The sequence below is a fragment of the Alosa pseudoharengus genome, unplaced genomic scaffold (genome assembly GCF_046254945.1).
Source record: "Alosa pseudoharengus isolate Yale_2024_CS ecotype anadromous, Long Island Sound unplaced genomic scaffold, YU_APseudo_1.1 YU_APseudo_1.1_scf_15, whole genome shotgun sequence".
Taxonomy (NCBI): Eukaryota; Metazoa; Chordata; class Actinopteri; order Clupeiformes; family Clupeidae; genus Alosa; species Alosa pseudoharengus.
This window is the reverse complement of record NW_027468620.1, coordinates 12,610,743-12,630,432: the sequence shown is the minus strand read 5'-3', so window position 1 is coordinate 12,630,432 and position 19,690 is coordinate 12,610,743. Positions and strand designations below refer to the sequence as shown.

The following is a 19,690-nucleotide window of genomic DNA, read 5'->3' as shown; positions in this document are numbered from 1 at the left end:
AGGTAGATACCAAAAACCCCTGTGTGGGATGGACTACTGGTGTCGACACATTTCCCAGGGATGAAGTTCGCTGGCTCAAAAACTTAAGCTGTTGTGTGTGCTGGGTTCTCTTACTCCTCATCAGGCTCAAGCTACCTGTGTTGATGCTCTGTTGAATAGCCCTTATTATCGCACTTACACATTGAAGTGTAGGCCATAGCACAAGAAGAGGATTTTTTCCATACTAAAGGCTTAAAACACTTTAAATACGAACCACTAAGTGATGTGCTGTAACTTAGACAAACTTGTTGCAGGAAAAGATGGGATCCTGGAGTCAGGGGACAGCAGCTCTGTACTAGACTTCGACATTCTACAGGTGATCTGAGGCGTTACTGGAAACAGACGAAAAACGGCATAATCTTGGAGAAACCTGTTTCATTTGGAATGTGAGGACCTGACCTATTTTTATTTGAAGGGGGATTCTCAAAGTTGTAACTTATGGTTCTTGTGCTGTCATGGAAGTTGGCAAGATATTATAGATTTATTTTTAGCACGAATAAAGATGAAAGCGTTGGCACAATTTGACCAGGCCACATTTGGACTACTGTGGAGTTTCCTTGGTTTTCTTCAGTGCGTGTACTGTGGTTTGGGAGACAACCATGTGCATTCCAGTTTCATTTACAGAAGATTGCGTAACCATGAAAGAAGAGAGATTCAAAGAGAAATTCTCTCGATTTTGGGTTTGCCACATCGTCCAAGGCCCTTTTCTCCAGGAAAACAGGCATCATCAGCTCCCCTGTTCATGCTTGACTTGTATAATGCCATGGCTACTGAGGAGGAAGACGGAATACTTGAGGGCACAGGCAAAGGTTTTAGTGGGAAAATTCATGGAAACTCGCGCAAAGGATACTACAGCTCTCCACATGGATATACTCGCGCAGCACAGTCATACCGCGCGGGCCCCCTCACGAGCCCAAGTCCGCCTCTAGCAACTTCTCACGACACTAGTTTTCTGAACGACGCCGATATGGTCATGAGTTTCGTTAATTTAGGTGAGTATTTCGTGACAAACATGCTTCAAGCTGGTATGTCCCCCGAAATACGTTTGTGCGTCTTTACGCACTGACGCTAAAGGTTCCATGTCTGATGCGTTGTAAAATAAATCAAAGAAAGACTAAGTAATTTGTAGGTTACGTTAATATAAGCTTTATCAGCGACAGGTATTTTTGTTTTATCATTTCTATACACAGGTTACATCAAGGTCATGGCATTCATCAAATTAGCCAGCTCTCCCAAGCTTGCCCTGTGTAGTAAATAAAATAATTATTTAGAATATACTTTTCATGAATAATCCTATTGGGAAAAAAGCATTGCTCACATCAAGGTGTACATATCTGACTTTTGGCCCTTGTGCTTTACCCTATTATTGAAGAAAGGAAATGTATGATGTAGCTCCTAGTGACAAAAAGATGTTGCCACCATCCCAAAACATGGCTTTTTGAAAAGTCCTAAGGACACATTTTAAACATGTTACTGTCATGTTTCATGTTGATGAATAGGTATTTTTTTCTATTCAGTTTCACTACCACCTATTCGGCATGCCCTGAAGAATTATTGCAGTGAACAGCGAACATAAGCGCAATTATCACATAAACCATATCTCATATATTTATATGTAATAATTACTTTTGCCCTTATTTATACAAAAACATAAATATAAATTATATAGAGTAATAGTAATAATAGAGTAATATTAAGTATGATTATTGTGTCAGTCCAAAGCTATTGTCTGTGGTAAGGGAGGAAGGATAATTGCACTTGGCATTGTCTTTTCCCTTTTGTGTAAAGTTTTAATTGACCACAAGCTACCACAATCCTTAGCGGTTTCCCCACCAGCATTCTTTTTAGAGGTTACTCAAACTTGTTGGTGTACATTTTGTTTGTGATGTAAACAGGGCAAATGTATTGTTTGTCATGTAATCACAATCACCATCTTATGCCGGTATAGTCTACTAATAGTACGGGTCTGTGAAACACACTGTAAATCTAAATGTGTAGAATGAAATCAATGCTTTTATATTTCTACATGAATTGAATTGTAAAACACAAAGCCTGCCTCATAGTATATTTCTTATGTATACCAACAATATAGAGGGGGAAAAGGCCAGTCTCATTAAGTTACCTGCAGACATCTACATGTATATCTTATTTTGTTTATGATTATTACCGTTTTTCTGCTTTACTGCAGTACTTGGATTCTTTTTCATAGCAACATAAAAATGTTGTCAAGTTTTCAGTATAGTCTTCCCTAGAAAAGGTACTGTGGGAAAAAAAACGGTCTAAAAATGTAGTTATAGCACACAAGGCCGTTTTTGATATAGCAAACTTACTTTTAAAACTCAACCCTCCAATTTACTTTTTCAGCATAATCACTAGTTGCCTGCTACTTTGTAACTTTACTGTTCTCCTTCACTGTGAGGCAAGCTATATTTGCTTTTAAAAAACAATTACAGCCTGAGTGATACCAGCATTACTTCAACATTGATGAAACGCTTTGCATGCTTTAAACGAACAGCATGGTGATAAGCGTGATTAACACTCTACAGGATCAGTAGCCGTGACCTTTCACCCCACAGTTCATACAAACTTATCGAATGACTGTCTGACCTGGGGATAATTTGGCTTAATTACTTCCTGTTGTTAAAGAAAGGAAAGAAGTTGAGTGAAGCCCGTTTTTTCCTCCCACTTGGGCCCACATGGCGGTAAGCCGTAAAAAGGAGTAACTTTGTATACCTGTAAATGGCTCATTTATAGCTGGATGTTACTGTTTGTTCTCCATCCATTAAGACAGGTTGTGCTGGTTGTCCATATGCATTAGGCCTGTTGAAATAGCCACGGGCCCCCCAAATTGTTGCTCTGTTGCAATGGCTGTTAACCATTTTGTGGATTTGTAGGAGCCCTGAACGAAGACACTTTAAATAATGGATGATCAAAGAGAGATTTTAGCAATATTTAAACTTAATGAACAGTACTGGAGGATGAAAACGTCAATTGTTACGGTAGCGCAGAAGGTAAAAGCCTTCACCTTGATAATTTGCCATCTGTTTTTAGTTAAGAGCAGCAGGGGATGTACACTGTTTTCTTTGAAAGCATAGCACTTTTAATGGAGACAATGGCAGGCAACTGACCCATACACTACACACTTTTCTCGATCAAACATTTTTGTGATAATATTTATACAAAGACTTATGAATAATTATTAAATTCAAACCATCGTCCTCTTTTTCCATCACAATCTAGGCTCTGTGTGCAAATTCAAACATGTAAAATGATGCTTTGTGACATGTGTTTGTCCGTGTTTACAATAAAGAAGTGATCTGAATATGCTCGACAACATGCTCAGACAATGTTATTCAAATACAATGCTCTAATGTAAGCTGACATAAACATTTACTTAAGATGCCATCAGACATTTTAGACCAAACTCGAGCTTCATCAGACGTCCTTTTGTCCAGGAGCCAGGGCAGACGCCCAACAACTACCACCACCAACCACCTACCCCCCCTCAACCAAACACACACACACACACGCACACAGAGACACAGATACAGACACGCAAACCACCCCCCAATGGTGGAGTGTTCCGAGGGTGCTGACCCCTTTTTCTGATGCATGATGCAATCCCCAATTAATCTCCCCTTATCTATCACCTGCCACCCCCATGTAACTCGCCACCTCTGCCTCTAATGGGAGCCAGTGGCTGGAAGCAAAGTGTGCGTCCATCCGGCAGAGCGATGCCTCGACCCCTGACCTGTTCGTGTTAAGTAACCACAGACTTTCACTGTAGATAAACTATGACTGAAATGGACCCGTGTTTGTCCTGTTTTATCTTTTAGCAGTGCTGGTGCCGGCTGGGGCACAAATGCCCTCCGTCATCTAGTAGGGCTTTTAAACCACTCTCCACACTCACTTGGGTGTGTTTTACCCCTCTTTAAGAAGGTGTGTGAGTGTTTTAAGAGCTTGGAATTGAGACTGAGTTTCACATGGAATTGTCTCTTGTTATTCTTTAAAACCCTAACAAATATATGGGCGGACTCTAATCACGCCTCTCTCTCATGTGTATTAATTATTTTTTGGTCTGACTCTGGAGGCCTAAATTAAAGACTTTATAGATTAATACCTCCTGTGGGACAGGGATGTCATTCATGTACGTTTAGATGCAGTTCAAAATAGCCACAAAAGCTTGCTTCCAAATTTCCCTGGACAGGGAGTCAATATTGTTGAAGAAATAATTTCAGAGAGGCCTGTCTGATCCTTTTTTTCTTGACATGAGGAGCAAATGCTGTTGTCATAAATCGGGAAGGGCCTGTTTTTAAACACTGACAGCTCATTCATCATGGGTTGGGGAAGACTATGAAACGCTCACAGTGGAGGTCTTGTCCAGTGGTGGCTACCTGTGTTGAACAGGGACATTTCATGGACTGAAGACTGCTTTTGTTGGTAGTCAAAATGTTGACATAATCCGAGGAATGTTAAAAGCCATTTTTATAAATGTCTCTTTGAAGGCTTAAGCTGTAGATTGATAACTGCCTCTGTAGTAGAGAATTCCCTGATGTTACCCCTGGGTTTTAGGCTGGGCTTAGACTGGGAGCTACTGCTGTACTGTTAGTAGCTGTAATTCAATGTGTGTTATTCTCCCCCCCCCCCTTCAGTGGAGAGGGACAAGGACTTCTCTCACCAGAGGAGACACTATAAGGAGTTCCGCTTTGACCTCACTCAGATTCCTGACGGGGAAGCGGTAACGGCCGCCGAATTCCGCATCTACAAAGATCACAGCCATGTCCGTTATGAGAACATCACCCTTAAGGTCTCTATATACCAAGTCATCAAGGAATACCCAAACAAGTAAGCACAAGCAAATACTTTTATCTCTGTTACAAAAAAATAAAGCAAAATAGCTACAAATGTTGTGTTGTACTGTAAAGAATGTTGGTGCTATTTGTATTTTTTAGCCCTGTCTTGCAGTGATATACTTGATCATATTAGGGGTTTCATCATGACCCCTTTTGTTCAGTTTTGCCCACTTGTCTTTGTAATTAAAAATCAGGCTTTTCTGATGGCCACGGTGACAAAATCTCTACGGAATGGTCTACGGTTTACAGCCGAATTGTTCTGAGAGAAAAGAATGAGAAAGAAGGCGCCGGCCACGTCCTCTCCCTACTGCGTGGCTAGACCAGTCTCCAATAACCTCTTTACTTATTGTTTGCTGGCGTTCAGAGTCGCCTCCTTTATGTAAGATGGCCCTCGCTGGTCACATGGGGCCGTACACTTTCAGAGGACCTTATCCCACCCATGCCGCCCAGGTGTCCTCTTTTGAGGTTTGCAGGTCGGAGATGAGCTGGGCTGCTGGTCTACCTGAGGAGCATCCTGTCCTCCCGACGGTGACGTTTGTGTGTTTGGGTTTTTTCTTTCTGTCCCTCCTCCTCTCGCTCCGGGCTGGATCCTTTGATACAGCCCTTTAAAACCGCGACCAGTTCTGTAAAACACTTTAGGCAAGCAATCATGCAGAAAATAAAAGGACATCCTGTTTACACTAGAGTGTGTCTGGGATCTGTCCGGAATCTTCCCCCTCGTGGCGATTAGATGCCTCGTTTCAGGAAGTTTTAAGGGTGTAATTTGTCACCATTTAAACGGTGACAATGGCCCTCACATGTGTTTTTCCACAACTCGTCAACAATTTAGGTTACTTGTGAGCTCAAAAAAGCAGCATAGCTGACAGAGTTTAAAGATGACTTCAACAGAAGGTGCCTTTCAATCCACACACACACACACACACACACACACACACAGACACACACACACACACACACACACACACACACACACACACACACGCACACAGTTTGGTGGAATATCACAATGCTTCCTTGAACCCAATCATCACAAAATGTGCCTGTATTGCTCTGAAAAGGTTTCATTTGAGCGGCCATTCTTTAACACAGACATCAGCCTTCAGTGAAATATTCTGACCTCCAGGGCTGCCTCTGTCATGGCTTCTGGAAGGCTTCCAGCTTGCAGTCAGGCAGGTGGGTGTAATGCTATCGGCCCACACATACAGCACAAACAAAGGAAATTTACCTTTGCCAGAGAGAGACATATGACCCGCTGCTCGTTTACACAGGGCATTATTTGACATAGTGAGAGACACCTCTGAATATAGAAGCGTATAAATGACAAAGAGTGCATAAATAAGCATAAGTCACCTCAGTGATTGGAAACGCGAGGGGTCCAGACACGTCGTTCTAGAGCAGCTCCCACAGACCCCAAATAATCTCCTGTTGATGTAAACGGATCCCTCTCCTTGGCTTTATTGACAAAGAGAGCAGCCATAAAACAGTCACAAGCACAGACGTTGTTATTAAAACACAGATGGGAAGTTTTGTCGTTGAGGATTGGGGGGTGGTGGTGGGGGAGGTGTTGGGTTGCTGGGGGAGAGGGGTATGTGCTGGTTTATTCTGGCCCTGATTGGAATCTCCCAACAAAGGGAAAAAGAGGATAACAGAAGAAAAAAAAAGAAAAAGGACATTATTGTAGTTACTACTGGGCATGTTTTCAAAATACAATTTAATGGGAGATCTTGTCTGGAATCTAACAAGCCCACAGCACTATGGGAGGGCTAGATCGATACCACACATTGCAGTAGTTCCTTTTAGAACCAAACAAAAATTAATAAAGAGACACAGCAAGCTAAAAGTGATCCCATTGGGATGGCACTGAATGCTAGAGCAGGTCAAAGGATAGTGTAGCACCATAAATGACCCAGGCTTTACTGTGTCTTTGATGAAGCTGTTTTAAGACTTTACATGACTAAAACATCAGCATGCTCTGCACCGCTGCACTTCCTGTGGTCCTCAAAGTGCATTAGCCTCAAGAGCCACATTCATTACCCCTCTTTCTTTCTTTCTCTCTTTCTTTCTTTCTTCCTTTCTTCTTTCTCTCTCTCTCCAACTATCTCTCTCTCTCTGCTCTGCCTCAATCTCACCAGTTCTCCCAGTTCTGATAGCGCCAACAGATAAAGCGTTTCCATTAGCGGTTATGGTTGCCGGTCGCCCACTTACAAAGCACTCCCGCCAACCCTGCGGAAGTCCGTCGGCTATCACCACCCCCCTGTATGTCCGCGGCGCTGTCAAAGCGCTTGCATCTCGGAGCAGGCCATCTGGCCCCAATCGAGGTGCCCCGGGGGCCGACGAGGTCCTCGGCCTTCTAAGGGCCACTCTCCCTCCAGCCCACCTGCTCCTCTTAACAGAGCTCTGGACAGGGTAGGGTGGGTGGGGGTGGAGGAGGAGGACATAGCAGAACACACAGGGGCGCACTTAAACCCAGGCCTGCTCTCACACGGGCAAATATGTGCTCGGGAGATTTCAGCGGAGATATGGTCCTCTGGAGACCCGTGCGAGGTCACTCTCGATGAACTCCGGTCTAGGGCCCCCTGGGAGGGGAGGACGGGGGGGTGTGTAGGGTCAGTTGTTAGGTCTGGATTTCTTTTTTTCTTAAAAGAGGCGACCGAGGTCTCCAGCCTTCACACATCCACTCCCAAATGCTCCTGAAACATGATGATGTTGTTTTTTCTCCCCCTCTCTCCTCATCTTTTGATAAATGTTATTTAGCGTTTCACACTTCAGCACCCAATTCTCAGGTCCTCCCCACTGGTCCTCTCGTAAAGAAAGGTGTTAAAGTGGCCCGTATCACAGCAGGGTACAGTCCGCCGCTTTACACGGGTGTGATATATAGAGTAGACACAGTAGACACAGCTGAACTTTTTCAAAGAATAAGACATTTTGGGGAAAAAAAATTCTGTTTGGGATTTCTTTGTCAGTTTATTGTGAGTAGGCTAGTGGTCATGTTGGTGCCTGTGTTAGTGTATTAACAAATTGTGTGTATGAAAGAGGTGTGTTTGTTTTCAGTTGATGCCACAGTAGTACATGTCTTGATGCCTTTATTTGTGTCATCATTTCATTCAATTCATCAATTCATATGTTGTTTAATGGATTTACAGGATAAATCCCTCATTTGTACTGTATTCATCAATTCATATGTTGTTTAATGGATTTACAGGATAAATCCCTCATTTGTACTGTTTGGATATCCACCATTTTTGTCTGCTTCAGAGCTTGGTATTTCTTAGCCAAGTCCTGCTGTTTGTTGGCTTGACATAATAGCCATTGGTTTAACACAGTGACATAGCTACAATTGTTTCTTGATACCCCAACCCATCGCCCATGTTTGTCTAATGGCTGTTTGGATTATGGCTTACAGAAAACATGTTTTTTTTATTTCTTGTTACCAGGGATGCAGAGACCTTCTTGCTTGATTTTAAGAAAGTCAAAGCCTCAGATGGCGGGTGGCTGGTCTTTGATATCACAGCCACAAGCAACCACTGGGTGCTCAATCCCCAACAAAACATGGGGCTTCAGCTCTGTGTGGAGACGTTGGATGGTAAGTAGGAATTTTATCATTTGGTCTCGTTGAATGTATGAGCTTTATTTTGCTGCAGAAATATGCCTGATCATGGCCTATTCAAAGGGAGGGATGATAGCTCGTTAAAAGATGTGGTAGCTTGCAATGTTACAACTTGACTGATTTAAGCAAAGTCAAACTATGAACAAGTTTAACTCAGCCTTGAAGCTTGAACTAAAATACTGTAGCATGCGTGTATAGTATACCCTCACCCTAACTCAACCAGAAGACTGGTTCATGAAAGGTTTGGCCATAGCCACAGTAATCTTCTTTGGGAGGAAATGTATATTGAATACCTTTTGATCGTGCAGTTGTCCTTTTTTGTGTTTATTCCTTGTATGAGATCTCAGGAAGGAACTTTGGTATTATCCATGAAATGCTTTTATCGTTGTACATTTGGTCATTTCCTTCTTGGGTCTTGATGAGGCCCATGCCTTTGTTTTAAAACCACAGCATGTAATGATGACTAAAGAGCAGTTATTTTCTGGTGAGTCATGAGGACAACTCAAACAGTATGCCCCTCATGTATGTTTTCTTTTATTCGTGTGCCTCACACAAGTCAGGGTTTTTTGCGAACCATTTTAAGGGAGTTGTGGTTGCAATCCATTTTAAGACTAGCCCCTGTAATTATTGGGCAACGCAGGACAATAGTAAGAAAGGAAGTGTGTGAGCAGATAAAATCAGTACTGAGAGAGGGAGAAAAGCATGTTTGTTTCAGTTGTGATGCTGTAAGCATTTCAAACAAAGCTAATGACCTCCCACGGAGGTGGAGCAGCATGAAGTTTTGGAGAACTAATTTTAGTTTTGTCTGAACATTTATGCATCATTGAAGAACAAGTGTTGTATGCTGAGCAAGGTTTGACCTTAGCACTGTTACAGTAATGCAATTTCATTTGCAGATTGAGACATTCTACATTTATGTTAAAGTTATGAGTTGTAAACACAAAAGGCTACAAAAGTAAAGAACATGATGAAAAATATTTCCCTCCATCTATAAAACAAGAGCCAAAAACCGTATTGTGGTGATAAATGAAGAGAGTGCTTGTGTAAAGAGAATGGCTGTCAGTAGCTACTCCCATCTTAAAGTGATTGTACTCTTTCACTCTGTATCCCTCTAAGTCCATTTAAGCGCACATATTGTTTACAGTAGATGCAGAGAGAAGTGGACAATTACACCCTTTCAGGGGCAATAAGGCGAAAGAAACAGAATTCTGTGGTGAGATAAGATTCTCCAAAGAAGCAGCACAACTACAACCATCAGTCTGAGTGCTCCATGTCTGAGTTGACGTGAACAAGACAAGACAATTTTCACCAGCACAGATGTCTCTTTTTTCACAACCCATAGACATGTAAAGTGAAATGGTGCAGAAAATAATTCTACTTCATGGTTCAACAGCTGAAACCACTGTAAGGCAAGGTGATATGGAAAACCTCCTACACATATGGATTCCTAAAAATAAGGCAGTATATATGTCGCTGTCAAAGGCTTATTTACCATGATTGTGTAGGTGTGCCAAACAGGATATCTAGAAGAATTATTTGTAATTATTGTAATTAGTAATCCTGATCGGCTATTATTTGGCTTTGTAGTCCACCATATGACATTAAGATAATCTTTGGTTTCTCCCACTTAAATCGGTTTACATTCACAATTTATTTTCACTCCACCCAATTACAATGCTTTACCCTTCAGTGTATTATGACTAAGATCTGCATTCATACCTTGTTTAAACAGTGATAGAATCCACTTTCAGACAGTCTACTGTAACGAAACAATACACTGACCATAATCAGAGGATAAATATCTTTTATGCAAGGAGATCCTAGAGAGTTCGCCACAACTTATTACCTAGTGGTATATTTGATGTGAAAAAGCTGCTGTTTGCATAAAAACTGGATAACACCTTTACTTTTATAAAAAGGTAAAAATGTTTCCGTCATGACAAAAGTTAATGTATTGTAAGTCCACATGTCAGCCAACATTTCCCATTCAATAAACCCTGTCACCTCTGCCTGAAATATAATAGCATATTTGCTTAAGGTTAATGAGTCCCTTATGATTTCTCTGCAAATGAAACATAATGAGATTTACAGGAATTGAGGCTTAAAATCTAATCTCAATATTTGTAGATCGTTAGAGTGCGATATCGTTGAAAAGTGTTCCCACTGGATTGCCCCTGCTTTGTTGATGTCTTTTATGTTAACAAGGAAATGATGTGGTTATACTGAAGTTACAGGCAGCCAGGGCTCTACTACATAGATCCCAGTTGATAATGAATCATCAACCAGCGAATCAATCAATCAATCAATCTATCTATCTGTCTATTTGTTTGTCTGCCTGTCTGTCTGTCTATGTATCTGTCTTACTGTGGGAAAGTTTGTATAGAACATAATTGCATTTAATGTCTCTCAAGAGTCCATTTTTGCTTTCCTTGGGAAACATGCGCATGAGGTCATGTCAAATGAAGTCGATAATATGAATATCATTACTGAATATACCCAGTGGATGGGTTAAGCTCTCTAGCTCATGCCAAAGGCTCACTAATGGCTAAGTCACTGTATAAACAATTGAAAACATTTTTTTTGTTTTCTGGTGAAGGAAGAAGCATCAACATGAAGTCAGCTGGCATCATTGGAAGAAGCGGTCCGCAATCCAAACAGCCTTTTCTTGTGGCATTTTTCAAAGCCAGTGAGGTGTTGCTTCGCTCCGTAAGAGCCACCGGAGGCAAGAGGAAGAATAATAATCGGAATAAAACACGATCACAACAGAAATCCTCACAAACACCCAAAAATGGTGGTAAGTTATTAGCCCTTGTGACGGAAATATTGGGAAATGAACGTTCTAAAGAATATCTGGGTTCATTGAATTCAACATAGAATTTTAGAACCTTCAATTGTTGCGGTACAGAATCTTATGTTAGAATGTTCAAAAACCTACACCTTTAAGGGTTAGGAAACATTCTCGCCTTGTCGTTTCATGATCCTAGACCATGCAATTATTGGAAGGAGACTACAAACTACAACTCTCAGTGATAATTATGTAATGAAAAACATTGAAGTTTAGAACACATCTGACACTCTATATGTGTTCTTTAAGTACAGCTACCCATTACACATAGGCCTAGTAGCTCAGGATGTTATGTCTACTGAGGAACGTGGTGGCTACCAAGACTCTCCATCACAGGCGGCATGTGGAGACTGTAGAGCTGTCAAGTCCTGGAAACAAACCAGAATATCTTACCTTAACAAAATCCTTGTTGAATAGAGTACCGTACAGTTATCACTTGACATGAGAAATTGCGAACTGTGTTACATCAGTGCGGGGCTGCGGGCATTTGGTGAATGACATTTAATTAGTCATTTACTAATTTCTTACTTTTTAATAGTCTCCGAGAGGTCCAGGGAACTGAATCGAATCAGTTCGAGCCACCAAGCGAAAGCAGATATGTCTCTGCCCCGAGCCGTTGATACTTTCTACGGTTTTTGCCGTGGGGTCACGCAGTGCCATGTGGAGGTCCGTGAGGGTCCTCCTTAAACACACGCTGTGTGTCTATCCTTTGTGTACTTTGCTCCACTCAAAGTGAACAGAGTCAATGGAGTAAAAACCCGTAAAGCCCTTTTGGCACTCGGGATGATGTATCTGAGTGGTTCGCCAAGATGTTAGAGCACATCAGAGGAACTGAGTGCCTGGCCGCGGCTCTGTCGGGAGCCACTTGCTGACGTCCGACGGTCGTTTGTCATCCGTGCCTCCTGGAACATCAAAATGATGATGGCCACTGCAGCGCTTGTATTTTTCATCGACTTCCTTCGCCTCTTGGCCCTATAAGACTTCCTCTCAGGCTTTTATTCTGGACTACAAAGTGTTGTTTCCTGTCTTTTGTACTAGTACTGTGAGAATTGGGAACCCTATTTAGAGCAGTGAGCTGTGGGATACCTACTTTGAGTCCACTTGCCACAGGCATGATTTTAGTGCACCTGGACAAGGAGTACAACTGGTAGTAGTGGGTAAAAGCATTTCATGACAGACCCCCCCTTAAGAAGAACGCTCCATACCCACCCCCCAGTATAGTGCATGGTGCAAAGATTAAGATGCTCATACTTTAATGGAAGAAAAACCTAGCCCCTCAGCTGTTGCTTAGCCTTTCTTAACCATGGTTTCTGCATCTGAACAGCGTTTGTGCCGTGATTGGCTCTGTATTGTCCCATTCTTTGGATTGGTTCAAGTATGTCTGTTGTATCAATATGGCTAGCCTGCCATTATGACCTGCACGCACCCCCTTTTGTAACTCACCACATAAGAGTCTTGGGAACCACTGGGTAGTTTCACAATCAGGGTAAGCGGTTTGTTTCACAGGGCCTAAAAATGGAACCTTCTTGAAATATCATTATTTAGGCTTTCTTATGCTTTTTCCGTTAAAGGCTGAAAAAAAAAATGTTTCATGGCAACTGGTAATTGACAACTTTTTGATATGTATAATCAGCAGGGTGAAGCCATGGCCTACTGGTTAGCGCTTTCGACTTGTAACCAGAGGGTTGCCGGTTCGAAACCCCGACCAGTAGGCACGGCTGAAGTGCCCTTGAGAAAGGCACCTAACCCCTCACTGCTCCCCGAGAGCCGCTGTTGTTGCAGGCAGCTCACTGCGCCGGGATTAGTGTGTGCTGAGTGTGTTTCACTAATTCACGGATTTGGATAAATGCAGAGACCAAATTTCCCTCACGGGATCAAAAGAGTATATGTACTTATACTTTTACTTTTACTTATACTTATAATTATACTACTTAACCAATGTTATAGGAGCTGACATCTGAAAACAAAAAGTAGTTTTTCGCCATTAGTATATTGTAAATGTATTTTTTTCATACAATATTTATAGTATTTCTTATTGTTCCAGTCGGATGTGGTTTGACTTTCACAGCTACTGTGGAAGTGGTACAGTACGTGTGCAGGGCCACGGGAGTCAGAGAGATTGAGCCAGCAGATTTAATGAGGTTACCATACAGTATATCCATGCATACCGTGGTCTAACACTGCAGTCGAATGGGCCCCCAGAGATGCTCACGGGCTCAGAGGGAGGATAAAAGCATTTGCCAAATGAACGCCGGTAAGATGTGAATGAAATTAAGGTTTTAATCAACTTTGTTTTTCTGTCCTGAAAGATCAAAACACCAGCGAACAGAAGCAAGCCTGCAAGAAACATGAGCTTTATGTCAGCTTCAGAGACCTAGGATGGCAGGTAAGATACTAACACTCCGGCTAAGCTTTGAGCCTCTCTATCATAAGCCCAGCAGATATCTGAGATGATAAAACGACATGTCCTGGATGACACATGGAGACATCTCTGTCACTCCTTATGTTTGGTTTTTTATAGGACTGGATTATCGCGCCAGAGGGATATGCCGCTTTTTACTGTGACGGCGAGTGCTCGTTTCCACTGAACGCGCACATGAATGCCACCAACCATGCCATTGTACAAACCCTGGTAAGTACATAGCAGCACCATGATTTTAGACGATATTATAAATATTACAAAAGGTAATAACAGGGCTCAGATTCACAGACTGGGTAAAAGAAATTGCTATGTCCTGTAGTATAATGTCAACCTTGTCCGCCGGTGCTGCAGTCAAGTCCACAGGTGTATGTAGTTTCATGGATGTCATTTCAGAGGATATTGTAAATATTATACAGGCAAATCATAGGGCTCAACTCCCTGTTGTTTTCCATTCAAAGGTCCACCTGATGTTTCCTGATAATGTGCCAAAACCATGCTGTGCACCTACTAAGCTCAATGCCATATCAGTGCTGTACTTTGACGACAACTCAAACGTCATTTTGAAGAAGTACAGGAACATGGTGGTCAGGTCGTGTGGATGCCACTGAAGATATTAATGTTCTTGATGATGTTTATTTCCAGTCCATTACAAGTGGAGAAACATATCAAACTAGATTTGTGGTATGGTGTACAGTATTATGTATATTATGTACTTAATTGTGCTTATTTATTATCAATTATTCTGTGATAATGGTTTTACTGTAAAATATATTTTAGAGATTCAAATAAAAGCTCTTATTAATCTGTTGGTATATTATCCACAACTACAACAACAACAAAAATGGTATTTTAGACGATTTACGGATACTGAGACTCACTGTACGCTATAATTTTAGGCGGACTGAAGTTAAGTGGTGTGTTGGAATACTCTATTCATCTCTGGGTGAGAGGAAAAAAGACTCAAGGCTATAGTTAAAATTTAGCTGAAGATGCAGCATAGCCGCCGTGGCAGGCAGGACTGCATATCCTATGCATATTTTCCTTGATAGATCCCTAAGCTGTACATGTGAATTGAGCGCAAATATTAAAATGCTCACTGAGCAGCGTTATCTCAGTGTCCATAGATCTCTGATACTGTTTCCACCGACCCTCGTCATGGGCCCCTCTGTGGAATGTCAGCTGGTAATGTTTGTCCTCAACATCCCCTCCCCAAAACCACAGCATTGAGCCCATTCAACTTTGATTTTATTTGGAGAGATTGTGTTAAACAGGAAGGCCTTGTCTACCTGCTGGGACTGAGGTACTGAGTGTGGAATACACACCGGCAGTACATAAAACTGGCAGAACTCTACTTTTGGGGCCAAACAACCAGAGTGATTTGATGCACCACCCTCACATGGATGCATCACCAGAGCAGAGTTGTTTGTGTAATTGTTTATAGTGGGAGATGGATACAGAATGCACCTTTAAAGTATGTCTGGTACTTGTGCAAGGAGAGAAGATCAGCATGGTTCACAAGGTTGTGTATGTACCAGTTGTATAGGTCATTTAAGATGTATTTTCTATTTTCATTATTTTATTTAACAAGGCCAGTTTTAAGGATAGTTTTAGGTATTCCAGTACGTTTTTAGTCTTTGTGACTCTATGTCATTTGTACCATCTCCTATTCCCACCCCATCCCCAATCCTTGTGTTGTAAACTGTAAGCGAAGGGTCAAAAGAAAATTCCTGCTGATTCATTCATTTATTTGCTGAAGAGTAGCCTTGTACACTAATTCACCCAGAGCGGAGTACAATGAATAAGTGTCTCCAGTGGTACGTTTACGAAATCATGTCTGGTTCATGTTTAATTTGTTTTGCCCATTTTCTCAGATGTTCAAGATACAAAATAAATGTTACTTCCCAAGATGATTTCCCCCCCACTATTTCAGAAACATCATTAAAGATAATATCCAATGGGAGTTAAATAATAATGACAACCCACAGTGAATTCTCTTTGGAAATATAGTAATCTGTAAAGCACTTTGGCTCTATAATGATGCTGCAGTAGATAAAGTCAGATAGGTAATCTTCAGATTTTGCCCAATCCGGTCTGAAGTTGTTATCTTCTATGCCACTGGAAAATTAATTTTTCAGTTTGTTGGAGGGAAATTATTGGGTTAGAGATCAACTACTAGCAGCTTAAATGTTGAGTGGAATAATCTGTATGCATTTTGTTCACTTTTCTTCAGCCAGAGTCAAACCCCTTTTGGCTTTTATGATATTGGAAAAAAATAAGAGAATATTTTATTTATTACAGGAGACCTTTTGGAGAGCCTGCTTTTACAAGAGTGTGTTTTACAGTCTTGTTCCCTCTTGTATGAGATGGCATGGCTCACACAAGAGCAATGTTCAATACCATCACGATAGCTCTAAACATCTCTGATAGAATTGACAATGGCCATGTTCGATTCTTCACAAACCAAGAAATGTTAAGTGCTGCAGTGAATTAAGCCTTCATGAGGTTAGATATGAAATGCACTCATCCTTTAAATTCTCCAGTAAGTCTGCAATCAGGTGCCATCCCTATAGTCACTAAATGCTGTTGTGGGGGAAATATTTGTGAGGCAATTTGATCATTGGGCTGGGTTACTACTAAGAGTAGGTATCTTTATCTAAACGCCTTAAGATTGTTTTCTAAAGGACACATAAACCTTTGATAAGGGATCTGTCAGATTGTTGAGGAGACATGGTAAATATAATTAAATGATAAGACATTTAAGAAAACAGGTGCCACTACCAATATGCCTAGATTGTGACCCCACTTAAAATAACTGTCTTGTCACAGTTAAGTCTTCTTTGTGTTACACAGAAAAGGGCTGTCATTGCTTGTCATTTTGAAATATATGGTATAATTTAAAGGAATAACATAAAATGTAATTATATGATGTGTTTTTGCTGATTTTATGAAACTTAACTGTTTTCCATCTGCTGAGGCAATTACAGTAATTGCAGTAATCAAAGTCACATTTTCTATGTTATTGGAGGTGTTCAGTTAAACCATACATTGGCAAGTGGCTACAATAGAATCATGTCTAAATATTTAAATGTATCTGATTTAAGTCACTTTTCATTTTAAAGGTTATATCATCATGCAATCTCATCATTTTTGAGAACAGCCCAGAAAGCTTTATCAGACTATGACTGAAAGCATACACATAAAAGTACAGATTTTAGTAATATATTTGAAAGAAATGACTGTATCTACTCTATTACTGTCTGTGGAATTAAATGTATTTTCATGAATGATCTTTGTGACATGCCCTTTTGCTGTGTGTCTCTTGTGATTTTTTACAATGTTGCATTGTTCAGTCCTATCGATCTGAGAGCTTCCAGATCTTCTAGCTTTGGGGTGTTAATATGTGTTACGATGTAAAGGTCATACTAACCTAATGAACGTCACACTTACAGAAGGCATACTTAATTAAGGACATTTTTGGGAAAGTCCTAACCTTAAGGTAGAGCCTTAGGCATAACTTGCGAATGACGTTATATTAAGAAAGTTTAGGGAAATTACGCACTGGGTGTTACTGACAGCTGAAGTACTATGATGTAAGACTTGTAAAGGTTGAATATGACATGAACATAAGTGCACTCTAAGAACCTTTGTAGTTCAAAGCCCCCCCCCCCCAATGGTGGCTTGCCAGTGCCAATGTTGTAATTCTGTGAGAAGGCCCCAGATAGCAACCCAGGTAGCAATGGGATGTGAGCCAGAAGACTGCCGGATCAGGGCCAGCTCTCAAGCAGATTCTGGTGATCTATTCCTTCTTTATCCCTCCATTATCTCAGCAAATCTATGTTTCTCTCTCCAGTGTATAAACCTTCTGCCACTGCTTGTTGACTTTGAGAAATGAGAGCACACTCAAGGGGAGAGACTCATTGAGACTGAAAGAAAAAAGCTTCTCTGGTATTTTATTTATGTGTGTTACATTGGAGATTGGGTTGTCTGCGTTACTAAATAGTGTTCAAAATAAACTGTGTTTGGTTAATTAGGAAATAAATTAGATGAACAAATGAAAGTGTACAAACATAGCATGTACTGGTTATAATTCATTAAATAACCTTATTCGTTAAATAACCTTAAAGCTTTTGGAGAAGACAGATAGATGTTAGCCTCAGGCACCTCTTTCTTCTCTTTATCAATGAGAGCAGTATGTGCACTTTGTTCTAATTCAGAGACTAAATGGGACTAGACATAACCGCTGCAGCACAATTTCTCTAACTGAAATAGCAATACAACAACTCTGAAAACCTGCAATCAAATGTAGGGTTCTGTTTATTTTCTCTGCTACTGCCTATCTTAGTTAGATAAAGTAAGAACCTGTCTTTTGTCTACAGACTGACATTTGACATAGTTGTCATTCCAGCTCTTGACTCAGCCAAGCAATGCCCATGATTAACCTTTCACCAGACAGACAATGCTCTCCAGAGATAACCTGCCTTTAAAGAAACCAAAGATTCCAAGTAATTACAGGAGAAATTAAGAACATTTGTTAATATAGGAACTCTTTTGAACAAAAAAGGCTTCTTCAAATCATTGTGTTCTACTAAAAGGGGGGTCAAATTCATGTTTTAGAAATCAAACCTACTTAACTTATTAATAAAATAAAATTATAATGTTGAAACAGAACTGGAATTGGACGTCCGATGAATAACATAACTATTGAATAGCAAATCACTTTTTTATGTCTTTATGTGAAAGTATACATATGTAAAGTCGTTTGCTTTCATGACCTGTAAATTGCCTTGGATATCATTGTGAACATGGGCATTAGTTTAAAGATTAATATTTATTTACACAGCTTGGTTGACCCCTTCCAAACACAGGATACATACCGAGATATACACCCCCACAACCCAACTCCCTTTTTTACAGACTACTTTTTTCTCACTCTCTTGCTCTCTCCCTTGGCATGTCAGAACATTGAGTGACTGTATTTCACTTAATTAAAACCAGTGACCGGTCTGCCCAGATGTTATGCGGGGCTTGATCTACAAAAAAAGAGCGTTGACGTCCGATGAATAGCACAGGCCACCTGCTAACTTAACTCCTGGCGACGGAGCCTGATTTGCATTCCTGTGGCCTGTTGCTCCGCATGGTGACTGCTGGCACCTCACAAGCCCATCCACTGTTTAATATCGTGGGCTCTTTCCAATTCTGCTCAATTTCTTCCTTTCTATAACACCGGGGGCCGCCATGAATGGGCTCCTATTTTAAGGAATTCTCTGGGAGTCACACCAGCCCGCTCCAGCGTAAACCTGACAACCACATGAAAGTGGTGGCTAACACTTGCCATACTGAGGAGTGGATTAATACAGCAAGCCTGCGCCCCTTGGGAGTGCCCCCTGTACTTGGCATGAGTCAGAGCTACACTGACACTCATCTCGCCAACAGCCCCGAAACACCCCCCCCCCCTCCAACCTCCACCTCACCCCCCCCCCCCCCATCCGTCCCCTCCACCCCCTCCCCATCCTTATTCCCACCCTGGCGCCTGCTGCAAAATGGCAGTTTTCAAAACAGCTGTAAACCATCTCCCGAGAGTCCTCTGAGAGTGTTTGTATTTTGTGTTTTCGTGAGTACTTTTTAGTGCTGCTGAGGGGGAGGACGTTGCCCACTAAATTAAATAGTGTTAAGGCCTTCCATCATAAATAATGGTTTACCTGGAAACAAGGCCTCTCTCTATGTGTGTCACTGCCTCCTGCACTTCATGAACAGAGTTATCTCATACATGCACCGAGCATTATTGGCAGAGCACCACGCAATGACCATGGAGGGTTTAAACTGTAGAGCAAGCGGTTCACCGTTTTGGACCGTTCTTAAAGTGCTGCTGACATTTCAGTTTTGAGTTCCAGCTCTCACACCAAGGTTTGTTCTGCTAATAGGGA

The 19,690-nt window shown here is 41.3% G+C and overlaps 1 protein-coding gene across 1 annotated transcript; it reads left to right on the top strand.

Annotated features, from left to right (window-relative positions):
• Positions 1 to 73: 73 nt before the first annotated feature.
• Positions 74 to 17,053, top strand: bmp5 (bone morphogenetic protein 5). The gene is made up of 7 exons (XM_076285605.1): positions 74 to 1,031; positions 4,692 to 4,884; positions 8,327 to 8,475; positions 11,096 to 11,293; positions 13,654 to 13,730; positions 13,866 to 13,976; positions 14,225 to 17,053. The coding sequence occupies exons 1-7, from the start codon at positions 542 to 544 to the stop codon at positions 14,372 to 14,374; spliced, it is 1,368 nt and encodes a 455-aa protein (XP_076141720.1). The 5' UTR covers positions 74 to 541; the 3' UTR covers positions 14,375 to 17,053.
• Positions 17,054 to 19,690: the final 2,637 nt, after the last annotated feature.